General features: G+C 44.2%; 1 protein-coding gene across 2 annotated transcripts in view; it reads left to right on the plus strand.

Moving 5' to 3' along the window:
• Positions 1 to 24,957, plus strand: part of LOC138808475 (citron Rho-interacting kinase) — a 168,209-nt gene that overhangs the window by 45,147 nt on the left and 98,105 nt on the right. For both annotated transcript variants that reach the window (XM_069994746.1, XM_069994747.1), the window contains exon 9: positions 17,991 to 18,174. In XM_069994746.1, coding sequence (XP_069850847.1) covers positions 17,991 to 18,174 — 184 coding nt within the window. The remainder of the gene's footprint in view (positions 1 to 17,990; positions 18,175 to 24,957) is intronic.

Genomic DNA, 24,957 nt, shown 5'->3' on the forward strand with positions numbered 1-24,957 from the left:
GCTTTTCTTTTCTTTTCTGTCTGTCATGAGGTTTGAACTCTGGACCTGAATACTGTCCCTCAGCTCTTCAGCTCCAGGCTAGTTAGTGTTTTACCACTTGAGCCACTGAGCCACTTATGGTTTTCTGAGTGGTTTATTAGAAGTAAGAGCCTCCTGGCCTTTTCTGCCTGGGCTGGCTTTGAATCATGATCCTCAGATCTCAGCCTCCTGAGTAGCACCTGGCTTCTTTATTTTTTAATTCTCTTCCTTTTAACAAATATTTTATTATGGACTGTTAGGTCCATAAAAAAGTTGTAAAGATAGTACAAAAGTTCCTACGTAGCCTGGTGATGGTGGCTCACACCTGTAATTGTAGCTACTTAGGAAGCTGAGAGCTGAGGATCATGGTTCAAAGCCAGCCTAGGCAAGAAAGTCCGTGAGACTCTTATCTCCAATAAACCACTAGAAAACCGGAAGTGGCACAGTGGCTTAAGCAGCAGAGTGCTTGCCTTGAGCTGAAGAGTTCAGGGACAATGCCCAAGCCCAGAGTTCAAGCCCCAGAACCGACAAAAAAAAAAAAAAAAGTCCTCACATACCCTTCACCTGGTCAATGCTAACCTCTTACAAAACAGCATCTCATTTGTCAAAACTAAGATTGGTATTTTTATGATACTCTTAACAAAACTTCAGCCTTTTTTTTTTATTCAGAACTCATCAGATTTCTTATTCACGTATCCATTTTGCTCTAGAAATCAATCCAGAGTACAATACTGCAATTAAGATGTTTATATTGATGGGGCAAATCCTACTTCAGTGTAACTCAGCCAGGGGCTGGCAGGTTCCTGCCCTCTCAGGATTTGGCAATAACTTTATTGGTGGTACTGAGGCTTTCCTGACCAATCAGAGGTATGGTGTTAATGTCAGGAGTTTTCTGTATCCCTTTGCACATTTGCAATCAGCTCAGGGCTTTGGGATTGAGAACATTGCTGAACTCTGCTGCTATTTGAGCTGTTTTCTAACTACGTGACTCCGACATAAATGATGTCTTTGTCCAATCCTATTTTCTGTGAACACATGTGGAATGACTCTCATCAGCCAAAGCACTCGAAATCACCAAGTTCATGGTTGCTGCTTCAGTGCCTTGTGGTTCTCGGCTCTTGAATATTTCTGCTTTCCCCCATCCAAGATTGTCCCTTGATGAAAGCAACATATTAGCCGCTCAGCTGTTTCACCTGGAATTCTTCTTTTTGTAGTTGTAACCAATGAAAGGAAGTACTGCTTAACACAGCAGATAATAATCTTCTCAAACTTATTATCTCAAGAGGTGGGCCTGGTAGGGTGGAGGAATACATTGTAAGAAGGGGCTGAGCAAATTTATGAATGGCAGTACTAAGAGGAACTAAGTGGAAGGCTTTGACCCTGAGGTCCCGGTTTTGGGTCCCGGTTTTGTGGGGGCTGCTCTGGAAAATACCCCATGAACTGTGGGTTTGACCCAGTTTGGGGAAACTTTACTCTCCCAGCAAGTCTCAAACTCTGATGACTTTGCCCCACATTCATGGATCAACCAAGTGCCCTTTACTCTGATCTATTATTCTCACTCTCACGCAAACTCATGTGTTCAGTTGATTATCATCATCACCACCATCGTCATTTCAAGGCTGTCATCCAAGTTTCTGTGGGGGGATTTCTTAAGCAGCTGCCCCGGGGGCTGTCATGCAGTTCAATGATGTTTCAGAGACTGAGCAGGATTCCTCTTCTAGCCAACTCAATTTTTCTGAGTGTCTGGAAAAAGCTCATCATTTGAGGCTATACATTTCTTACGTGGTATATCCTACCTGCTTCTGTCTGTGTGACCATTTTATTGTTTGATGCTCTCTTCCATCCCTTTTTTTTTCTTCTCAACATCGTTCTGCAGAGGTAGAGTGAGGTCCATAGAATCTGGGTACCTGTAGCTCTCATCCAGGCCCGCCTTGTCTCCATAGTGAGGAGGGCAGAATGCCAGGGTTGAGTGCGGGCTGTTTTCTTGGACATTTATAGAAATCCTGGAGGACTTGAATTGTCTGTTACTTGGGATGTTAGGCGGGGGGGATGACTCAAAAGAGTCATCCTCCTTGCATTATTTTCTTTTTTTTTTTTTTTTTTGTTGGCCGTGGGGCTTGAACTCTGGGCCTGGGCGCTGTCCCTCAGCTCTTCAGCTCAAGGCGAGCGCTCTACCACTTGAGCTACAGCGCCACTTCCAGTTTTCTGGTGGTTTTATTGGAGATAGGAGTCTCACGGTCTCTCCTGCCCGGGCTGGCTTTGAACCGCGATCCTCAGATCTCAGCCTCCTGAGTAGCTAGGATTACAGGCGTGAGCCACCAGCGCCCGGCCCTTGCATTATTTTCTGAAAGATACAGTTCTTGACAAATGATGCTGCTGCTCTTCTGTCCTTCGCGTTTGCTGGTGGAGAGTACACTTCATTTTGGTGTCTTTGTGAGTCAGTGAGGACCCAATGCCTGTGACACTGGAGATGTTCCATGTCTAAACAGGGCTTGATTTTATTATTTGCCCCAGGGGCAATGATCAGGCCTGAAGTCTTGTGGTTGCCGGTTAAGCCCGAGGGATCACAGGGTTTGGCTTAAAGGAGGAAGGATTCTGTGTTTTACCAAGCTCTGAGTAACTTCACAGGATATGTGATATTGTTTATGGAACACTTATTCTGTGCCTATCACTAGGTATTCAAGAATATTGCACAGTATCATTTCAGAAAAATTGAATGTGTGTGTGTGTGTGTGTGTGTGTGTGTGTGTGTGTGTGTGTGTGTGTGTGTGTGTGTGTGTTTGGAACTGGGGTTTGAACTCAGGACCTTGCCCTTGATAAGCAGTCACTCTATCACTTAGTCTTGCCTTCAGCCCTTTTTTTTTTTTTGCCTTAGTTATTTTTTCAGATAGGGTTCTACTTTTTGTTAGGGATGGCTTCATACTTTGATCTTTCTAACTCTGCCTCTGTATAGCTGGGGTTGTAGGCATATATCACCACACTCAAACTTGTCATGTTGAAATGGAATCTTAGTACCTTTTGGGCTAAGCCAGTCTTGAACTGCAATCCTCCACATCTCTGCTTCAAGAATCTAGGATTATAGGTATGAGTCAATTTACTTGGCAGTACAAAGATTATATGTATAAATATAATGTAATATGTATTATATCATAATATGATGTAATTATATATATTTTATATCTCTATCTATCTGTCTGTCTGTCTGTCTGCCTGTCACAAATGTGGATACTGTGGTAACTTGTCTATGGTTATAAGGCAAGTGAATGACAGGAGTCTGGATTCAAACCTGTGCTTATCCTGAAGTATATATTTTTTAGCTTAAGCACTTGTCAGTAGTGATAAAGTTTGTGATGATGGTAAAGTATAAATCATATCATGTTAGAGAGTAGGTTAATTTATGGATTTGGAGTTGGTAACTACTTTTTTTTTTTTGGTACTGGGCCTTGAACTAAGGGTCTGGCCCTGTCCTTATCTCTTTAATGTTTTTTAAATTTTAAAAAATTTTTTATTTTTTCCAGTCTTGAGGCTTGAACTCAAGGCCTGGGCACTGTCCTGGAGCTTCTTTTGCTCAAGGCTAGCAGTCTACCACTTGGATCACTGTGCCACTTCCAGCTTTTTCTGTTTATGTGGTACTGAGGAATTGAATCCAGAGCTTCATGCATGCTAGGCACTCTACCACTAAGCCACATTCCCAGCCTTGTCCTTATTTCTTTTGATCAAGGCTGTTGCTCTACCACTAAGCCACAACTCCACTTCTGGGCTTTTTGGTGGTTAACTGGAGAGAAGAATCTTATGGACTTTGCTGCCTGGGCTGGCCTTGCACCTTGATTTTCAGATCTCAGTCTACCGAGTAGCTAGGATTTTTACGGGTGTGAGATACCGGTTCCTGGCTTACACTAGCTTTTGAATGGAGCTTACAGTAGGTACTAACTGGTCCTGTGCTTAAAAGAGCTGTGTGGTTCTGTCCAGTTACTATCCTTCAGAGTGGTGGGAAATTACATGCTTTGTAGGCTTACTGCTGATGCTTGATGTTAAACAAAGCAAATGGTAGACTGTGACCCTGTCATCCCTTCTCCACATACAGCATCCTGCTTCCTCGTTATCCTCTCTGTCTCTCAGATGTATCCTGGGAAAGACATTGTTGGATGGATGGCCTAGAATCAGAGGATTTATAGTCTCAGAATGAATTGAAAGAACCTAGAATGTGCCCAATTGTCTGTTATTTTGAACAGAGGCTGTCAACTTCAGCACTGTTTGACATTTGGGGCCGGGTGATTCTCTGTTCTGGGGTTATTGAGTGAATGGCAGGAAGCTTAGCAGTGTCCCTGGCTTATACCCACAGCTGTCAGCAGCATCCCCCACCTGTGGTTGTGACAACCGGAGATGTCTATAGACATTGCCCCATGTCCCTTGGAAGAGGGCATAATTATTGTCCCTAGCCAGGAACCATTTATTTTGAACTGTCTGGGTTGTAGTTACCAGGAAAAGAGAATGTTCTAGTCATCTGTTTTTTTGTCTTTGTGTGTGTGTGTGTGTGTGTGTGTGTGTGTGTGTGTGTGTGTGTGTGTGTGTGTGTGTGTGTGTGTGTGTGTGTGTGTGTGTGTGTGTGTGTGTGTGTGTGTGTGTGTGTGTGACTTTGGGGCCTCATACTTACTAAGCAGGTGTTCTACCACTTGAGCCACATACTCCCAGTCCTCTATTAATTTTTAGTCCTCTCTGACTCTCTGAATTTTTCAAGATGGCTGTGCTATCAGACAGTGGCACTATTATCTGGGATGAGTGGGACCTTGCTGCTCAGGCTGTGGTCCATGGACCAACAGCATCAGCATCGCCTGGGAGCTTGTTAGAGATGCATAGATTCGGTCCTGCTAAGTCAGAAGCTGCATCTTAATGAGATCCCCAGGTGATGCCCAGGCACATTACAATTTAGGACGCAAAGATGAAGGAAGAAATTGGATCTGTCAGGCTTAGAGTTTCTCACTCATCTTTGTGGACCTTCCTCGTTTTGTTTTGTAGGCTCTGGGTGAGAGGAGTCTGCTTTTGGGCCAAGGACTCCCATGAGTAGATGGGACTGCTTAGAATTGTTGGGTTTTATGCTCTGCTTTTGAGGAATTTAAAGCTTTTCTCTTAGACATTATATCCTTCCTATCCTTCAGGATGATGATTTAACCTATTCTGTACTGTCTGATAGCAAAATGACATTTTCTTTTCTTTAACACCCACTTTACTATTGTCTCATAGTCACTTTTAATTAAGGCTGGATTGTTGTTCATTGATAGTATTATAGTGTCACAACAAAGGTAATGGAGCCAATAGTTGGTATTGTAGGAGCTGAACTCAGGGCTTCGTGATTCCAAATTTCCTTTGTATGTATGTATGTATGTATGTATGTATGTATGTATGTATTTTGTGTGTGTGTGTGGGGGGGAATTTTTTCTTCTTGAGATAAGGCTTTACTATATAGTCCAGGATGGCCTCAAACTTGAGGTCCTTCTGCCTCTTCCTTCTGAGTGCTGGGATTTTTAAGCCCATGTCACCAGGCTTAGATCAGAAAGTCATTTTTTTTCTTTTTTTCTTCCAGAAAGTCATTCTTTATCAAATGTTATTATCATTTGCTTTTATTTTTTTGAAAAGGTGATGCAATCCATGGTAAAAAAACAACAACAACAACAACAACAAAAAAAAACAACTCAGGGCTGGGAAGGTGACTCAGTGGTAGAGCGCTTGCCTTGCATGCATGCGACCCTGGATTCGATTCCTCAACACCACATAAGCAGAATGAAAAAAAAAGCTGGAAGTGGCGCTATGGCTCAAGTGGTAGAGTGCTAGCCTTGAGCTGAAGAGCTGAGGGACAGCGCCCAGGCCCAGAGTTCAGGCCCCACGATTGGACCCTCCCAAAAAACCAAAAAAAGCAAAAAAACTCAGTGATCTTGAAGATTATGCAGGGCTGGGAAGGTGGCTCAGTGGTAGAGTGCTTGCCTTGCATGCTCGAGGCCCTGGGTTCGATTCCTCAGCACCACATAAACAGAAAGAAAAAAGCCGGAAGTGGCGCTGTGGCTCAAGTGGTAGAGCGCTAGCCTTGAGCTGAAGAGCTGAGGGACAGTGCCCAGGCCCAGAGTTCAGGCCCCACGACCAGAAATAAAAAAGAAAAAAAAATAGAAGATTATGCAGTGAAAAATGTTTCCCACCCCATTCCCAGTCCATCTTTAAAAGCAAATCCCTACCTTCCATGACATATAACTCTCCAGATGACTCTGTGCTAGTATAAACACCAGTATGCCTTGTATTCCCAAGAATTCAGGAGGGTTATTTCCCTGCATTGTTCACTGGAAGGAAGGGCTCATCTTCGCAAAACTACCTAACACAGGTAGCCTTTGGCTTCACTGTTTCGCCATTGATTTCTGATGAGCAATATTCTTTTCTTTCCAAATGAGCCCTTTTCTGGTTTTTAACGTGAGTATTCCATGTGTGCATTTTAGAATTCTGCCTATAGAATAGCATTACCTCAATGACTGATGTACCTTGTGTGTTTCCTCCTTTATTTTGAGCTTTTTTTTTTTTGTTGTTGTTAAAGGTCTGCTTATCTTGGAGGTCTCATCATTTGAGCAAGTGTTTGGCCATCTTGTATTTACTAAGCTATTTAGAGAAGGATGAAGATGGACTTCCCTGCTAGGCTTGGTTTGACCTTGAAATGCGTCACCCTGTCAGACAGGACACTCAGTTCAGGGGCAGGAAGAAGTGAGAAGCTAAATCCACTGGGGTGCCAGGATGGAGGAGGGGAATCAGGAATCGCTGGGAGGATATTACAGTAGTGACGGGAGAAACTCAACGTGCAGGACCCAGAATCTGTGGGTACCACCTGCTGGAATATGAAAAGGACTAACAAGGAGATAGAGCCAGTACCTCTTATGGACTTAATGGAATATGCAGGGAATATTTATGTGTCTCTTGGGGACCATTCTGGTTTTAGGAGGTAAGTTATTTAAGAGGAGAAGATATGCTCAAAAGAGCTAAATTCTTATGAATTAGGATTATAGGATTTTCCCCCTGTCTAAATTTAAACACGGAGTTCAGAGATGTTTAAAATATATATTCTCCTTTATTCCACTATAAATGGATATAGCTCATGCTAGAGATAGTTGCAATATCAAGAAATAAAAATAAATAAGTATAGAAGTCTGAGCAAAAGTAGGGAAATAAAGTCTGAGTTAAAAGTGAAATCAAACCAAGTACCAGTGGCTCACACCTGTAATCTTAGCTGTTCAGGAGGTTGAGATCTGAGGATCTCAGTTGGAAGCTGGCCTGGGCAGGAAAGTCTGTCGATTCCGTTTAGACACTGAAACAGCCAGAGGTAGAGCTGCGGCTCAAGTGGTAGAGCGTTAGTCTTGAGTAAAAATGCTCAGGGACAGAGTATAGGCCCTGAGGTCAAGCCCCAGCATTGGCACCAAAAAAAAAAAAAAAAAAAGTAATGAAGTTAGGCACTGGTGGCTCAGGCCTGTAATCCTGGCTACTCGGGAATCTGAGGATCAAGGTTCAAAACCAGCCAGGGCAGATAAAACAAAGATTTTACCTCCAATTAACTAGCAAAAATCTGGAAGTAGAAGTGTGACTTAAGTGGTAGGGCACCAGTCTTGAGCAGAAAAAACAACCTAAAAGTGCAAGATGCTGAGTTTAAAACCCAGTAACAGCTCCCTCCCCCCCTCCCCCAAAAAAGTGAAATCAATGGAGTTCTTATCATGTTGCTAGAGGTAGAATGATTTGGGATTATCCCTTGAAGAAAAAGTCAATAATGGTTTGTTCAGGAAAGACTCCATTTTCTGAATAGTGAGGTTCAGGGAATTTCACCATTGGGATTCTCATCTGTGAGCTGCCCTGATGTGGTGGGCCCCGAATTTCCATGCCTCCCAGCAGAAGCCAGTGGTGCAGTGTCAGATTACAGTTTTGGTAGATCAATTCTGTATGTGTCTGCCACATCTGAGGCTTGAACTCAGCACTTCATATTCTTGGTTGGCAGGTTTGCTCCCAGCTGGCACTCTACCACTTGAGCCACAGCTCTACTTCTAGCTTTTTAATTGGAGATAAGAAACTCTTATGTCTTGTGTCTTAGGGGGGCTTCCAGGTTTAATCCTCAGATCTCAGCTTCCTGAGTAGGTAGGACTAAAGGCATAAGCCACTGGAGGATAAATCTGTACTGGGAAGTTTGAACTCAAGTCTTCGTGCTTGCTTGCCAGGCACTTTACCACTGACCTACATTCCAGCTGGTAAATCAGTTCTAAACAAGGTAATCTTCCCAGCAGAAGGTAGGAAAATGGGGAATAGGTTTGTGAGAGAGTCCATAAATTGGAGTCCTCTACCCTTAAATTCTCACTTCACAAATAAGCAAATGCGGAAATGATTTGGCCAATGGTTCAAAATTATATTAAACATCTGGGCCTCTGTTCAGCAGCCAACTTTCTAATCAATTCTATGAAGTGTGCTGATTGCATTTACGCTCATTTTCTGAGGGTGGAGGTGGGGTAGAACTGAAGGGGAATGGCTGGCGGGAGTCACGGAGACGAAAGCCTGGGGACAGAGTAGGGGGACTAGGTGGTTCATGACAGAGAGTTTGGAAACAATTCTCTGCTGTGTCTCACTTCACAGGAAATAAACTTGGCCCGGTCTGCTCATATCTGGTGGAGGAACATTCAGTTCTAGTACTGGCAGTTTGGGATTTAAGTTGACCTTTCCTGTCCTTGAAAATTCTCCCTTATAAAGGATATATGCAAAGAATGGATAGCCCCATGTTGCACTTAGCAAGGGGCGACACAACTTTTGGTGGAGGCAAATTTGTCCTTTCTCCAGCCCCGTCAGAGGCTGCTGGGAGAAAGGAGGGCAGGACTGGTCAATTGGCCAAATGCCTGCCAACTCTGGATGTCGGTAGTAAGAGAGGGCATGTAGAGCTTGGGTCTTACATTTGAGGGATAGTAGAAGCCTGACCTTCTAGTAAAAACAACTCCAAAGCTGGATGCCAGTGGCTCATGCCTGTAATCCTAGCTACTCAGGAGGCTGAGATCTGAGGATCACGGTTCAAAGCCAGCCCCGGCAGGGAAGTCCTTAAGACTCTTATTTCCAATTAATCACCAGAAAACCGGAAGTGGTGCCACGGCTCAATTGGTAGAACACTAGCCTTGAGCTGAAGAGCACAGGGACAGTGCCAAAGCCCAGAGTTCAAGACGCAGGACTGACCAAACAAACAAACAAACAACAACAAAAGCTCTGTGTTCCTCTTCCATGTGGGGGAAGTGACTAAAAGGAAGACAAGATATGTCATGCTTATGAGATAAAGGGGACTGAATAGTAGCTCTTGACCAAGAAAGGAGCAAGGATAAAAAAAGGTCCCTCCCAACAATTGGAAACAGCTTTATTGAAGAATAATAGACACAGATGAGCTACAGATATTTTAAGTTATGGTTTAAATGCAGTGACACGTGTATAAACTGTGAAGTCATCATCAGACGCAAATTAACAAATATGTCCATCATCCCCAAAGATTTAGCTTCTCCCCAGCCTGGTTACCCACAGCTCTCTTGGCTGGCTACTGTGGCTTTTCTAAAGTAGCTCTCTTCTCCACTTCAGTTTCTCAAAGATTCCTTTTAATCAACTCTTGAGATTCAATCACCTTCCATGACTGTCCTGCAGGAACGTACAGAAAACTCACTGCCTGCCTGCCCATTGGCCACTTGCCACTGTTCATTTTCTGTGTGCTTCGCTTTTCACGCCCACATGCTCACCTCTAATGACATCTGTAGCTTCTTCACTTATTTCCTGGCTCTCTCCATCCTACCTCATTTTCATAGCATTGCATTTGTCAGTTAAAGAGCTGGGAGCTGGAATGAAGTCGAAAATGTCTCTGGTTTCATAGTATTGACTGTCCGCCAGGTTCAAGGCACAGTCCTGATTCACTGCATCACTATACAGTGTGTATCGACGTGCCTTGTGCTTATGACACTGTGCTTGGCTGTTAAGTCATGTCTACTGTCATATGCAGCTTTGTTACCTATATTGTCTGTATCCTACATTGATGGTTCAACATATAAGAATTTTATTAGGCTTCGCTTGCTCTCCCTTTCCTTTTTCTCTTTCCTCCCACCCTCTTTCTTTCCCTTCCTTTTTTGCTCTTTTCCTTGTTTCCTTCTTGTTTTTGAGATAATGTCTTGCTTTTGTAGCCCAGGCTGCCTCAGCTTCCCGAGAGCCATGATTATAGACATCTATCACCATGCCTGGGCTTTTTTTTTTTTTTTTTTCTTTATAAATAATGTCATTTCTTCATGACTCATTGGATGCTCTGAGGTACATCAATCCTTAGGTTTCCTCACAGTGGCATATTGCATGGAGTTGTACATCAGGGCTAAGAAATGACCTCACATGGAAGGTTCTTGTTATTCACTCATTTGGTTGATGAAATAGACATTAAACATCGAATAAGGACAGCCAGGCATTGTTCTCTGTTTTAGGTCTATCATAGAGAACTCAGTAATGTCCTTCTCATTATGGGCTTTGTGCTTCAGTGCAGAAAGGCAATAAACACTAGACCCAAATCAGAAAATCTTTTATGGTTTTAATCTTAACATTTGTCTGAACAAGAGTAACTGGCGCTCAATGGGACACATATTAATTAGAAGCAGGGCCAAGAGGACAAATCCATTTAGTTTGGTTTGCGTTTTTTTTTTGGAAAAAATATTTTTGAAGACGATAAATTTTCCCCTCAATGCTTTTTAATGAATGTCAGGATTTTTAAAAAAATGAGAGGGAATTTATAGAAGAGAAATTAACTACAGTTCTTAAAATAGCTCTTTGTTGCTGAAAGCCTTGTTCTGCTGTCTACCTTTAGAAAACGACAAAAGAAAGCCAAAAAGTGACTTGTGCCGCCTGTGCCACGAAAGAGAATATTCCCCGATGCCACCCAAAATAGGTTGATTTCTTAAAAAAAATATATACAGGGATTTTTTTTTCTATTTTTCTTAGTGATGTTTACCAATGAGCAAAAGAGCTTAATATATGGCTTCTCATTGTTATTAATGAATGTGGTGGGTATGTGGTAATGAGGGAAGCTGATTTCATAATATTATATCAAAAATATAAATATAGGTACTCATTAACATAATTTTCAGACAGAATAATCTTGACTTTTAAAGACTCTCCATTTAACTCAATCACCAAGAGCTTTCTTTATGGCTTGTATTATGTTAGGCATTCTCTTTACAAGACTTGTGTTCAGTCCATTTCATTATATATTTTCTCATTAAGTTTTGTATACCAGCCTGGTGCAAGTGACTCACGCCTGTAATCCTAGCTACCTGGGAGGCTGAGATCTGAGGATTGCAGTTCAAAGCCAGCCTGGGCAGGAAAATCTGTGGGATTCTTATCTCCAGTTAATTATAGAAAAAGCTACAAGTGGTGCTATGGCTCAAATGGTAGAGTGCTCAGGCCTAGAGTTCAAGCCCCAGGACTGCCCCCTGCCCTCCCAACTATATATGTATAGTATACCTATTATGTACCTGGCACTGTATTATATGGTGGAGTACCACATGTACCTACATCAGTGTAGATTCAAGCCTTTTCAGTATGATTTGAATTTCAGTGACCTATTCCTCTTTTCCCCTTTTTCCTTCTCTTCCTTTTCCCTCTCTCTTTCTCTTCCTCCCTCCTCCCTTCCTTCATTTTTCTTCCCTTCTTCCTTCCTCCCTCCCTCCCTCCCTCCTTTTTTGTTTTAGGGATTGTACTCTATCACTGAGCTACAGACCCAGCCCCAATACCTTTTGTAAGATAGTGCGTGCACACACACATACACCATACACATTTTATGAGGATCAAAAAAGAAACATCTGTAAGACAAAGGGACAGAAGAATTAGCCCCTAAGATAGATGTGGTCTTCAGCTTAGTAGGTTTTAGACATGACCAAGTTTTTAAGCAATTAAAATGTGGCATACAGATTTTAAGTAGTTTTCTATTTCCTATTGTCATGTTTTTACTTAGAAGTGTACTGAGCTGGGCATGTTCACACATGCCTGTAAATCCTAGCCTTTAGGAGGCTGAGGTTGGGGAATCAAGAGTTTGAGGCCAACCTGGGCTACATCATGAGACTGTCTCAAAAAAAAAAAGAGAGAGAGTCGGAGCTGGGGGCTCACGCCTGTAATTCTAGCTACTCAGGAGGCTGAGATCTGAGGATCGTGGTTCAAAGCCAGTCCGGGCAGGAAAAGTCTGTGAGACTCTTATCTCTAATAAACCACCAGAAAATCAGAAGTGGTGCTGTGGCTCAAGTGGTAGAGCGCTAGCCTTGAGCTGAAGAGCTGAAGGATAGCACCCAGACCCAGAATTCAAGCCCCACCACTGCCAAAACAAACAACAACAACAACAACAAAAGCCAGCTCACAGGCAGTGTTGACAACTGGTAGTCTATAGAACATGCTTGGTGCACTGAAGTTCTGTGTGATTTCTTTGGATCTCACTGCTGTTTTGCTGAGTTTCTCTTCAGCTATGCCTAATCTGCTGCTATTTAATATCTTTGCTGAGTCCCCCTCCTAGCCCCCACCCTCATCCACCCCTTGAGTAGCTAGGATTACAGGCCTGAGCCACTGGCGCCCAGCCATTTGCTGAGGTTTAAACTTTAAGTTCAGTCACAATATTTTTTATCACTGAAAGTTTTTTTCTTTTTTCTTTTCAAATGTGTTTAGTTCTTTTTCAGAGTGTCTTATTGTTGGATTAGAATTTCTGCTAATAGGCTAAAATTAAGTTTGTATTATGGTGCATTTTAGGTTGCTGTTTGTTTGTTTTTTTTTAATTAATTTATGTATTGAGATAGGATCATGCTCTGTTACCCAGGTTGATCTCTTGGGCTCCAGTGATCTTCCTGCTGGGACTACAGGAATACATCCATGCTCCTTACTTAGATTTTTACACACACACACACACACACACACACACACACACACACACACACACACACACACACACACACACACACACACACACACACACACACACACACACACACACACACACACACACACACACACACACGTGTTTTTGGAGAGCTGACTCTCCCATTTCTTTTTTTTCTTTCTTTTTTTGCTGGTCCTAGGGCTTGAACTCAGGGCCTGGGCCCTGTTCCTGAGCCTCTTTGTGCTCAACCATTGAGCCACATTGCACTTCTGGCTTTTTATTTTGAGTAGTTTATTGGTGCTAAGAATCTCTTGGGGAGTTTTCTGCCCAGGCTGGCTTTGAACTTCAATCCTCAGATCTCACTCTCCTGAGTGGTTAGGATTACAAGTGTGAGCCACCTGCACTTGATTTCCCATTTCTTATACTGTACTCCTTCATGGTTCTAACCTTGGGTGTTTTATTTTCCGTGATCAGTGTAGTTTTTATTTTTATATTGTGAAATAATTTCTGGTAGGAATTTATATGTGTATTTGTATGAGGGTGGGGAGAGAAGAGGGAGAGGAGGAGAAAGGGGAGAGATAAGAGAGAAGGGAGAGAGGGGAGAGAAGGGAGAGGGACTTTATGTGTCCTGGGTTGTGAAGGTATTTGTGGTTATCCTCCACTCATGGCTGCGGATGTACTAAGGGCTCAGTGATCCTAAGCCAGGATCCTTGTTAATTTCCCAGTTGTAAATGTCAGCACCTACCCAAGGCTGCAGCTTTTTACTGGCTGCTGTATCCCTTTCCCACTAAAGGGACAAGAGTGAGCATCTCCTCACTTTGTAGAGAGTAGATGTTTTCTAGTTCCTTCACTTCTCTTTAAGATGTATTTTTTTCCCTTGCATATGGGTGGCCCTCAGAGGCCTTCCTTTTCAGAGTTCCTCTTGTACTTCACTTCACTTGTTTAGCTTTAAATCTATTCCTTGACTACCTGACTTGTTACCCGTTGCTCCGCCCTCCCTCCCCCCCTCTCCTGTTTTTATATATATATTTTAATATATTTTACTTTTGGCAGTGCTAGGGTTTTTTTTTTTTTTTGTCGGTCGTGGGGCTTGAACTCTGGGCTTGGGCGCTGTCCCTCAGCTCTTCAGCTCAAGGCGAGTGCTCTACCACTTGAGCTACAGCGCCACTTCCGGTTTTCTGGTGGTTTATTGGAGATAGGAGTCTCATGGTCTTTCCTGCCCGGGCTGGCTTTGAACCGCGATCCTCAGATCTCAGCCTCCTGAGTAGCTAGGATTACAGGCGTGAGCCACCAGCGCCCGGCAGTGCTAGGGTTTTTGAACTTAGAGCCTTGGGTTTGCTAGGTTGGAAGGATCTTGGTGAGCCACACCTCCTAGCTCTGTTTTTCACTGGTTATTTTTAGGAGGATCGTGATTCCTGCCCAGGCAGGCACCTGAGCCTTCATTCACCTACTTTTAGACTCTCTGTCCTTGCTGTGACTAGAATCACAGATGAGGACCACCTGTTCAGCTTCCTTTCTTTTCTTTAATTAAATTATTATTATTATTGTTGTTGTTTATGTGGTACTGAGGAATTGAACCCAGGGCTTCATGCATGCTAGGCAAGCACTCTACCACTGAGCCACCTTCCCAGCCTCAGCCTCCTTTCTGTGGAAATCTCACAGACTTAACCTCCTTGGGCTAGCTTGGGACCTGAGTCCTCTACTGCTTCCCAGGTAGCTTGGGATGACAGATACTTGCCACTGCTCCCAGCTGAGGGATGAGAAAGGGGTCTTGTGAACTTTGTTGCCCAGGCTGGCCTTGAACCTCAGTCCTCCCATTCTCAGTCTCCCAAGCAGCCAGGATTACAGATGTGAGTCAGCCAGCTGGTGTATTTCACATTGACTTCTCCTCCCTCTTAACTCGAAAGTGATCTTGAGCGTGATGGAGTTTTATAGATGAATCTCATTTTATAGTTACAGAAATTCAAATCATAATTATTTCAGTGAACGTGGCTCCTACCCCTCCATTAATCATATTCCTCACTTAGAAATGAAATTCTATTTTAGTCGCTAAAAGATAAATTAGTATATAGTGGAAAGGGAATTAAACTTCTGCTTGGAATTAAATGATACGATAGGATTAACATAAACATTCACCTTGATGGGTCTGTGCTTCTCAAAGAAAGAACATTCACTATAGATTCTGCTGTATCTCAATAGGTTCTGATTACTACAAGATCTGCCATAATTATGTACCTTATGTGAGCAATAATTGTAATGATAATAATAATGACAATAGAGGTAATTTTTATGGGATGTTTACTCATGCTAAGAACTGTGTTGATATAGATTATTTCCTTCCAACAGCCTGTTTATGTGTGGATATTTGCACACCTGTACTGGGGCTTGAACTCAAGATCTTCCACCTGCTTGTTCTTTTGTTGTTGTTGTTGTTGTTTTTTGTTTTTTTGCTCAAGCCTAGTGCTCTACTACTTGAGCCATGTCTCTAGTTCTGGCTTTATGTTAGTTAATTGGATATAAGAACCTTTTAGATTTGTCTGCCTGGACTGGTTTTGAACCTGTATCCGCAAATTTCAGCCTCCTGAGTAGCTAGGATTATAGGCAGGAGCTACCAGCACCTGGCTCCAACAGCCTCCTGAGGTAGTTATTTTCACATAGTACCCAAGGCTTAGAGAGGTTAAGTGTCTTTCCCAGGGTTACACAGCTGACAAGTGTCAGAGGTTGGATTGGAACTGAGATCCAGCCCATGTGTTTCCATCTTAGCATAGTCTGAAAATCTCTCTCCAACATTTTATGTCTTTATCTGAGTTTCTTTATTTGGGGTTAGGAAAAATTCTCTTTTGTATTTTTTTTTTTTTTTTTTGGTCGGTCGTGGGGCTTGAACTCTGGGCCTGGGTGTTATCCTTCAGCTCTTCAGCTCAAGGCTAGCACTCTACCACTTGAGCCATAGCACCACTTCTGGTTTTCTGGTGGTTTATTAGAGATAAGAGTCTCACAGACTTTTCCTGCCTGTGGCTTTGAACCACAATCCTCAGATCTCAGCCACCTGAGTAGCTAGGATTACAGACGTGAGCTACTGGTGCCCGGCTTGTATTTTTGTTTTGTTTTGTTTTGTTTTGTTGTGAGGCTTGAACTCCAGGCCTGGGAGCTGTTCCTGAGCTTTTCGGCTCAATGTTAGCACTCTACCACTGAACCATAGTCCACTTCCAGTTTTCTGGTGGAGATAAGAATCTCTTGGGCTTTCCTGCCTGGGCTGGCTTTGAACCACAGTTCTCAGATCTCAGCCTCCTGAGTAGCTAGGATTATGGGTGTGAGCCACTGGCACTGGCTTCTTTTTGATTCTTATAAATTTTAATTTGCATTTACTTTTTTTTAAAGAAGGAATTGAGTAATTGCAATTATATTGGATTTGAGCCTGCATTGTAGGTAGACATGGGATGTGAGCTAAATTTTCTCTCCATCAGCTAATTTCAAATATTAACAGGTAGATTCTGACACTCACAGAGAAGATTTACATTCCCTTGAGAGAGCTTGGGGGTGTTAAATAATTTTCTGGGAGTGCACACTGTACATCGTTGCTCTTCCTGCATTTCCCACCTTAGCTCAGTGTACCTGGAGCTCTGAGAATATTCTCTGTACTTCCCAGAGGCAGGCCGACTTCTGGCTTCCTCTCTCCTCTGCATCCCTCCATGGCTCCCTATTTCTCAGCGCTGCCCTCTGGGTGGTTGTCATGAAGAAAGCTTTGGAAACAGCCAGTTTCTTTAGCATGTAAGCAGAGTACAGCTCATATCTAGCACACAAGCTTTGTCCAGAAAACGAAGAGTTAAAAAAGAAGAAGAAAAAAAAGTCTGGGCCATGAAGGGCTGTGACAACTGTCCTTAGGGGGAGCTCTAGCGAGCCCTGGCGGACAGTGACTCATGCTGCTCTGCCACTCAGATCGGCATTGGTCCCTGCCACGCAGCGGCCAGGTGGGTTTACAGCCAGAGCACGCAGCAGCAGCAGCAGCAGCAGCAGCAACAGCACCCCCCTCAAGTGGGGAACATGCAGCCTGCACTGCGGGGAATGTGATGCCCGCTGGCCAACTTCCCCTGGCTCAGCCCACCACGGACGCCCCAGCTTGCAGCCATGGCAACGCTTGTGGCCAGAGACACTCCTGGGAGCCCCTGGCGATGGGCAGCATTCTGGTGACGGATGGATCAGTGTCCACCTCCTAGACCAAGAGAGCTTAGTAGGTCGGCAGAAAACGGAGAGGATGTGATGCCATAAGGAGGTAGGAACCCCGCTGCAGATGTCTGCGTGCAACCCACTGTCTGCGCACGGGGTGCTGGAGATCAAAGGGAGGAACTTTATTTGGCTGGCACTTCATTATGCTGATGAAACTGCAGTGGATTTGATGGCATGAATGTGTTAGGGAGGAGGGAGAATGAATTAAAAACAAACAAACAAACAAAAAGTGGTTAATAAGATCTGAGTAGGCTCATGTAGAAATGAATGAACCAGACTGCAGTGGTACCTTAGCATGAGTTCCAGAACCTCCCAGATCCTTCCATTCCCTTTAGTCTACCAACACTGTAGCCATTCCACCTCAGTTCAGCGCTGAGCACTAACTATTAATAATTTAGATCTGTCTGGAAGAGAGGGACTAAATAGGTTTAGGTTCATCTGGCATGCTGGTACTGACCTGCTGATGCTCTGGAAATAATCAGGAAGAAAAGCAGAAGAAGTCACAGACTTGCCCAAGTGCTTTCTTCGGACCAAGTGACCTGTCTGAGTTTATCCTTTGCTTCCCCCCCCCCCCATCTTGGGGGGGGAAGCTCAGGCTGTCTGCGGGTTGGTGGCCATGTTGGCAGGGAAGGGGTTAATCTCTTGTTGCTGTAGGAGCTGAGGCTGGGTCTGCCTCTGTGAGGAGCTAGATTGAAAGCAGGCGCTGCAGTGCTGTCGCTGGCGCCCGAGGAGTAAGACGCTTTTTTCTTCTCTCCTGCAACAGTGTGGAATCCATCTGAATTCTCCTCTCTCCCCCTTCTTGTTTTTTTTTTTTCTCTTTAACCAGCTCCTCCCCCCTTCGTTCCCACCCTCAAGTCTGATGATGACACCTCCAATTTTGATGAACCAGAGAAGAATTCGTGGGTTTCGTCCACTCCGTGCCAGTTGAGCCCCCCGGGTTTCTCTGGTGAAGAACTGCCGTTTGTGGGGTTTTCGTACAGCAAGGCACTGGGGATTCTTGGTAGATCTGAGTAAGTGAAAATTTGACTTTCGGAGGGACCTGCATTGATGCATTGCCATACAGTGCCAAAGGTGGTGGTGGTGGGGGGGAGGGTTGGGGGAGTGCCACAGAGGGAAGTGCTGATCTGCATTTGGAAAGCAGTCTATCTACCTGTTTAGGATTGAGGGAGGGATGCTAGGTGGTTAATCTTCTCATCTTGCAGCATGTAAGGTAACCTGTGCCTCTTCATGCCCCATCCTCATTGCCAATTGGGCACTTTGGGTTAGTTTTTCCGTCTTTAGTGTTCTTCAGAGGAAAGGAGAGACTGGGAGATTCCTAGCAGTACAAATCCTCGGTCAAAGAGGAACAGTGCAGGAGTTAAACAGAATTGCCCATCTCTGTGTCCATCCGTGCATCTGTCTATCTCAAGTGGGTGGATGGTTGCTATCTTGACTCTGTTGGAAGCCTTCTAACCCCCCTCCCGTCTCATAAGCTAAAGGGTTTCCTGAGGGGTTTAACTGAGCTGCAAGTGGCTGAAGCCGAGCTCTAACAGAGAAACGATGCTCGGCTCTTCTCCAAGTATGCTGTGAGATCAGAGAGCTGGGAGCTGGGAGGAGAGCTCGGGCAGCCAGAGAAAGCCCTGTTCCTGTGAGCTAGGAGTGTGATGTCGTTGATTCACAGACCCCCAGCTTCACAGAGGGGGTCTAACCCACCCCCTACCAGGAAACTAGAAAATGGACATGGAACTCATCACTGCAAGCCTCTTGACCTAGAAGGTCTTCCCTCCATTCTTCTTAAAGCTATTGAAACATGCATTAACACAGTGCTTGAGTTAGAGGGTCTTGGCTTGCAGCCTTCCTAGAATTTCTGTGAAACGCAGTAGCCTCTGGATGGAGGAGCTTGGTGACATTCTGTTTTTGGAGAGCAAGTTTTCCCAGGAGGGTTTTGCACCAGCTCTGCTGTTCCCCAGATACCCTGGCTCCTTCCCTCCAATGCTCTCGGGGGCAAGGTTGGGTAATTAATTAATGAGGAGAAGAGCAGAATTTGGTTTTCTCCTTGGCAGCATTCATCACCTATTTGTTGTATATGTTAGCTTAGATGATCGATTTGGAGGGATGTCATCCTGGTTCCTGGATGATTGTCTGTCTCCCCATGGGGTGCAATTTTTAACAGTAGGTTCCTGAAAAGATCTCAAGATCATTAATGAGGAATCAGGCAATGGCTATGAGATAAGGTTGTGGGCTGTGATTGAATTCAAGCGAGGTTTTTTGTATTGAAAGATGCTGAGGTGGTCTTTCTTCCCCTTGGTCAAGGTCTGGGTTTAATATTCAGATGGATTTTGGTGGTGTTTAGATGTGCCTTTCTGGTTGATTTGCTCCATCACCCAAAGCAGCCTGGGTGATGGTAGGAGAAGCAGCGATCTAACTAGCTGTTGAATGTGCCGTCAGATGGATTTGTGTTGGCCCAGCAGGGCTGGGAGGTTTTACATAGGCATCAAGGAGCGGGGCAGGAGTGGAGGCCTGGAGGTGAAGGATGTGTGGTTAGTGGGCAGTGTAACCTTGACATGCACAGGACACTGAAGGTCACCAATAGGATTGGAGGAGGATTGGAGAGGGTGTGTGTGTGTGTGTGTGTGTGTGTGTGTGTGTGTGTGTGTGTGTGTGTGTGTGTGTGTGTGTGTGTGTGTGTGTGTGTGTGTGTGTGTGTGTGTGTGTGTGTGTGTGTGTGTGTGTGTGTGATGGAGGAGTTGTAGTTCTGGTTAGTGGTGGGCTGGCTGGGTCAGAATGTAGGGTGTTAATCAGTGATCTAAAAACCCAAGGAGGACACGGGGAAGTCAGATTGCAGGGGCAAAGGAAGAATGATGTTGAGCATCAGAGGCTATGCAATTAATCTGGAGCAGTGTGTGATTAATTGCTTATTTTTTTTTTTTTCAGGAAGACTCTAATTGCATCTTTCTGCTTCTCACAGAAAGCTGAGTTAAGGGATACTCTCTGACAGGGACATCTTAAGATGAAGGCCCAGGCCCTGGATAAATATTGGTTGATTTAATTTCCTCACCATTCCTTTTCCTCCTCCAGAATGTGTTTATATTGCGTACTGTATCTGAACGTTTTGCAATTTCACCTGCGGTGGTTCAAAATATCTCTAGAGCATCAAACAAGCTTCTGTGCTTTCCCCAGCAAAATGTTTAATAAGAGTCTCATTTAAAAAAAATCCATCCATATGAAACAAAACCGCGTATTTGTTATTTGGAAATGGCATTAGAGTATCCCTATCTTTGGGAATGTGGTAATGTCTTTTCCGTGGCTTGGAATCAGGAAGATCCCCCCCCCCCCCTTCTATTTTCTTATGTGACATTGTCATGGGACTTGCCTATTCTGGCCAGAACAGATATGTAGGCGAAACCTACTGCATCATTTTAGAAATTCACCCCACCTGTTGGATATAGGTGACCCTGGGCATATTAGATTATGACTAATTGGGAAGCCAGTAATATAGATGCAGTGATGAAATCACTTAGCAGCTCCTGCAATTTTATGGATATGCAGTTAGAGAATTAATTTGCAGGAGGAGGCTTCTGCTCTTAGTGCCGCCTTTGCCCTCCAGCTACCTCCTGCTTAAGTTCCCCCACCCTCCCTGGTTTCAGCATCACAGGTTTTTATTTACACATGTTGGTTTACCTAAGCTGTTACTCACTCTTCCCACCATTGAGGAAACTGCAAATTCTGCTCTGTTGTGCTGAGGAAATTGACCCCGGATTGTTCCCAGTGAATTGAATAAAACACGTGGCCTTGGAGCTGAATGAGCCAGGGATTTTCATGGAGACTCTTGGCTGTGAAACTGACTGTGGTTGCATCTTGCTTCTCAGGATTCCCTCCCTTCTTCCCTTCCTCCTTCCCATCCATCCATACATCTATCTTGTGGGGGACCCTAAACTATTTTAAAGCCCAGCACTGCATGCATCATTATTTTAGGTTTAGCAAGAATCTTGATCTCAGCACCATAGTGGCTTACATGTAGTGGGCTGTTCCTTGCTACTTGAGTTGGGGAGTACCAGAGAGAATGTCAAGAACCAAGTTTGGGGTCATTGGACAGGACTATGGTACATTTCGTTTTGGATGGTCTGGGGTCTCTTTTCCTTTTTAACCAGTAGTGACTCAAACCATATCCCCAAGCTTTGACTGCCAGGGTGTTCCTCTGAGCCTCTGTTCATGGGAACTTACAATAGTAGGGTAGTAACAGATATCTGTGTATGAGGTTTAAAAATAAACTGGATCCCAGCCCTCTTACCTCCCCTGTCAGCATGGGGTACATGTCTTTGGGTCCTTCCTCCTATTTTGAGACACTGCCTCATTTAAGCTTTCGCTGAAACAGTGCATTTCCACAAAGCCTCCTGGATCATCCCTACAAAGTAAAAACCTGTTGGATGTGTGCTTTGTGCTACTTCTGCACTGGCTATGTCTCTGCTTTTGGAGAAGTTGGAAATGTTGGAGGAACAATGTGATTTTGATGAATCTGGATCTGTGGGCTAAGGGGAGGGTCTCAAGAAGCTTATTTTAAGAAGGGGACCCTGTCTTCCTTTTGACTCTGGGTGTTTTCCTTCCCTTTTGGATGTGTAGTGATGGAACCAGCCATTCAGACCTGGTGGAGGAATGAAGTATGGCTGCTACCATGGCTTGCCTAAATTTTTCGATGGCTAGTCGTTGGTGCGTTGGTTTTCTCATGTGCAGAATGTGGGAACATCGATGTCTTTTTATGAAGATACAGTGTACTGAAATCATGTGGGAAAACCTCACTCAGTGTTCACTGACGTCACTGATACACTGGTCTGGACCCGTGAAGTATTCTTTCTATGCTTCCAAGAAGGCATGAAAAGGATCTACCAGTAATCAAGTAGTTCAGAGTCATGCCAGCCCCCAAAACCCAGCTTCCAAGGTCTTGGGGATTTTCTCCTAAAAGTGCTTAAATGTCCCAGACGAACCAGATACCAGTGGCTAGAAGGTGGTCATCAAGGAGGAGTAGATGGAGAGACAGAATAATGAGGTTCTCTCCTAGCATGGGCACCTCCCTCTCTGGTAGGCTGTATCTAGACAGATTTGTGGAAACATTCAGAGAACACAGAGCAGATGCCTCTGCTGTGGAACCAGTATGGCAGGCATTGGGCATTCGAGTCAACCAAAGGCACTTCATGAATTCCGCCAGTCCACATGAGTTCCCTTCATGCTGAAGGGCAGTGGTGATTTTTCCTGGAAATGTCCATCTATTCCCTCATGGAGATTGGGATCCCAAGGCCAGGGCTGGACCTAGTTGGCTTAGCTCTTTGTAAAACAAATGGATTTGGGTCAGTGGAGAGAAAGATGGAGATCATTTCACATGGACAGAGTCTTAACAACTTACTCCTTCTTAACAGGTTACCAGTTACCAGTTCTCTACCAGGCTTTATTCGAAGCACTTTACACAGATTAACTCACTAACTACAGAACTGTCCCAAAGGAAGATACCATTGGTCTCACTTTACATGTGAGGGAAACTGAGACCTGGAATGATTTTATTTATTTATATTATTTATTTATATTATTTGTTTGTTTGTAGCAGCTAGTCCCAAATGATGCAGTTTTGAGTGGTTTAGCCAGGTCTTGAGCCCAGGCAGTGTTCCCATCTTGTCAGAAATGGAGGTCACTGTGGGGAGCGAAGGTAGATGCAGGTGGGATGAGAGGGCCAGGCGGGTCTAAATGCTGAGCTCTGTTTTTATCTCTGTGGGTTTATTGAGTAGCTAGACTGAACAGTTCTTGGAGTTCTCTGATTTTTTTTCTTCTCATTTAGAGACTCTTACCTGGGGTGTGCGCACGCACACGTTTGTGCGGTATGCATGCATGCATGCCTATGTCTTCTTTCCTTGAGAGCTTTTTTTTTTTTTTTTTTTGGCCAGTCTCAGGGCTTTAACTTAGGGCCTGGGCACTGTCCCTGAGCTGCTTCTGCTCAAGGCTCGTACTCTACCATTTGAGCCACAGCACCACTTCCACCTTTTTCTGTTTATGTGGTACTGAGGAATTGAACCCAGGGCTTCACACATGTTAGGCAAGCACTCTACCACTAAGCCACATTCCTAGCCCTCCTTGAGAGTTCTTATTTGCCGGAGTAGAAGCTCAGTCAGGCCAGGAAACTACACTGACCATATTCTCCACCATTTTGTTAGGCTAATTGTCGTAAACACTTGGTGAACTGATAAAAATTTCTTTTTGTTTTTTAATTTTTTGTTGTTGTTGTTGAGGATATGTTCTCAAACCTCTGATCCTCCTGCTTCAGCCTCCCAAGTGCTGGGATTACAGGCATATACCACCATGCCTTGCCAAAACAATTTTTTTGTTGTCGGTAGTGGGGCTTGAACTCTGGGCTTGAGCACCATCCCTCAGCTCTTCAGCTCAAGGCTAGCACTCTACCACTTGAGGCACAGTGCCACTTCTGGTTTTCTGGTGGTTTATTGGAGATAAGAGTCTCACAGCCTTTCCTGCCTGGGCTGGCTTTGAACCGTGATTCTCAGATCTCAGCCTCCTGTGTAGCTAAGATTACAGGAGTGAGCCACCGATGCCCAGTGCCAAAACACTTTTTATGGCTTTCTTGATGATGACTGTAATCCTCATCTCCTCAAATCTTCATTTTGCGCTTCCAGTTGCCTTCTATGGTTTATTCTTGAGGATGATGGCCTCAATTCTCCCTTCAGTCCTACTTCCTTTTTATTGAAATAGTACTTGGGGCATTTTCCCTTACTAATTGCTTTCCTTCCATGTTTCGCCAAAGGCTCTTTGACATTGTGCTTTCTACCCAGATCCTTACTGCAAACAATCCCATCTGTGATTTGATTTTTAAAAAAATAATCAGCAACAATGACAGCATCTTCTCCGCTCCTCCAAGGCATACATCTACTGTAACTCCCCAATAAGTTAACAAATCATAACTAGCTTCTGCCCATGGCGACTGCCCTCGAGTGTCTGGTGGTGTTTCTCCTTCCCTGTTATTTGGATCGTGTTTAGTGACTTGTCTCTGGGGTGTCGGTTTGGGTTCTCTTCTCTTCTGGTTCGTTCAATTTCTTCTTTCTCCCAGTCAAGCACATCTTGTTCTCCTCCTTGTCTTATCTGTTCTCTATTTAGAATGTGCGTGCCTGCCTGGCAGCCCTGGCAGGACCATTCTACCGCCTTCTCACTTGCCTTTAAAGATACCTTTAGGAAATGGAATGCAAACCATCCTATCTCAGTTCTTCAAAGATTAGGCTCCAGAGGATTCGTCAAGCCTGTGTTTTGTTGGCCTACACACGCTCATTTGCATGGTTGCCTTGGATCCCTTAAGAAGACAGTCATGGACTCAACAGTGCTACGTGGTCCCAAGTGCAGCGCAGGGCTGGCAACTCCTCCTTCGCCTAAGTAAATTCCTCTGCATTCTGTCGGCTTTACTTGCTTTTTCCATCTCCTGGCCCCTCTGGGACAAACTTCCCAAAGGAATAATGTCCATCATAGCCTCTTTTCTCATGCCTGTGATGCTTCAGAAATGACTGTGTGAGAAGATGTTCCATTGCACTCAACCAGGCTAGCCACGTGCTGTTATTTCCTGCTGTTCTTCTGGATGGACGGCTCGCTCCCTATTTCTGTCTCTCTCTGTCTCTGTCTCTCTGTTCCTGTCTAGATTATGGGTACTTGGTTTTATGCCCACCTCTGACTGCCACCCTTTTGAGGTTACCTTCTCTTTTAAATGTATGTACTCTCATTGACTCTTGACTTTACCCTCTTCTAGCTTTCTTCCTAATCATGTTTAAGGAATT

This window comes from Dipodomys merriami, unplaced genomic scaffold (genome assembly GCF_024711535.1).
Source record: "Dipodomys merriami isolate MVZ:Mamm:240054 unplaced genomic scaffold, mDipMer1.0.p SCAF_45, whole genome shotgun sequence".
NCBI classification, from domain to species: Eukaryota; Metazoa; Chordata; class Mammalia; order Rodentia; family Heteromyidae; genus Dipodomys; species Dipodomys merriami.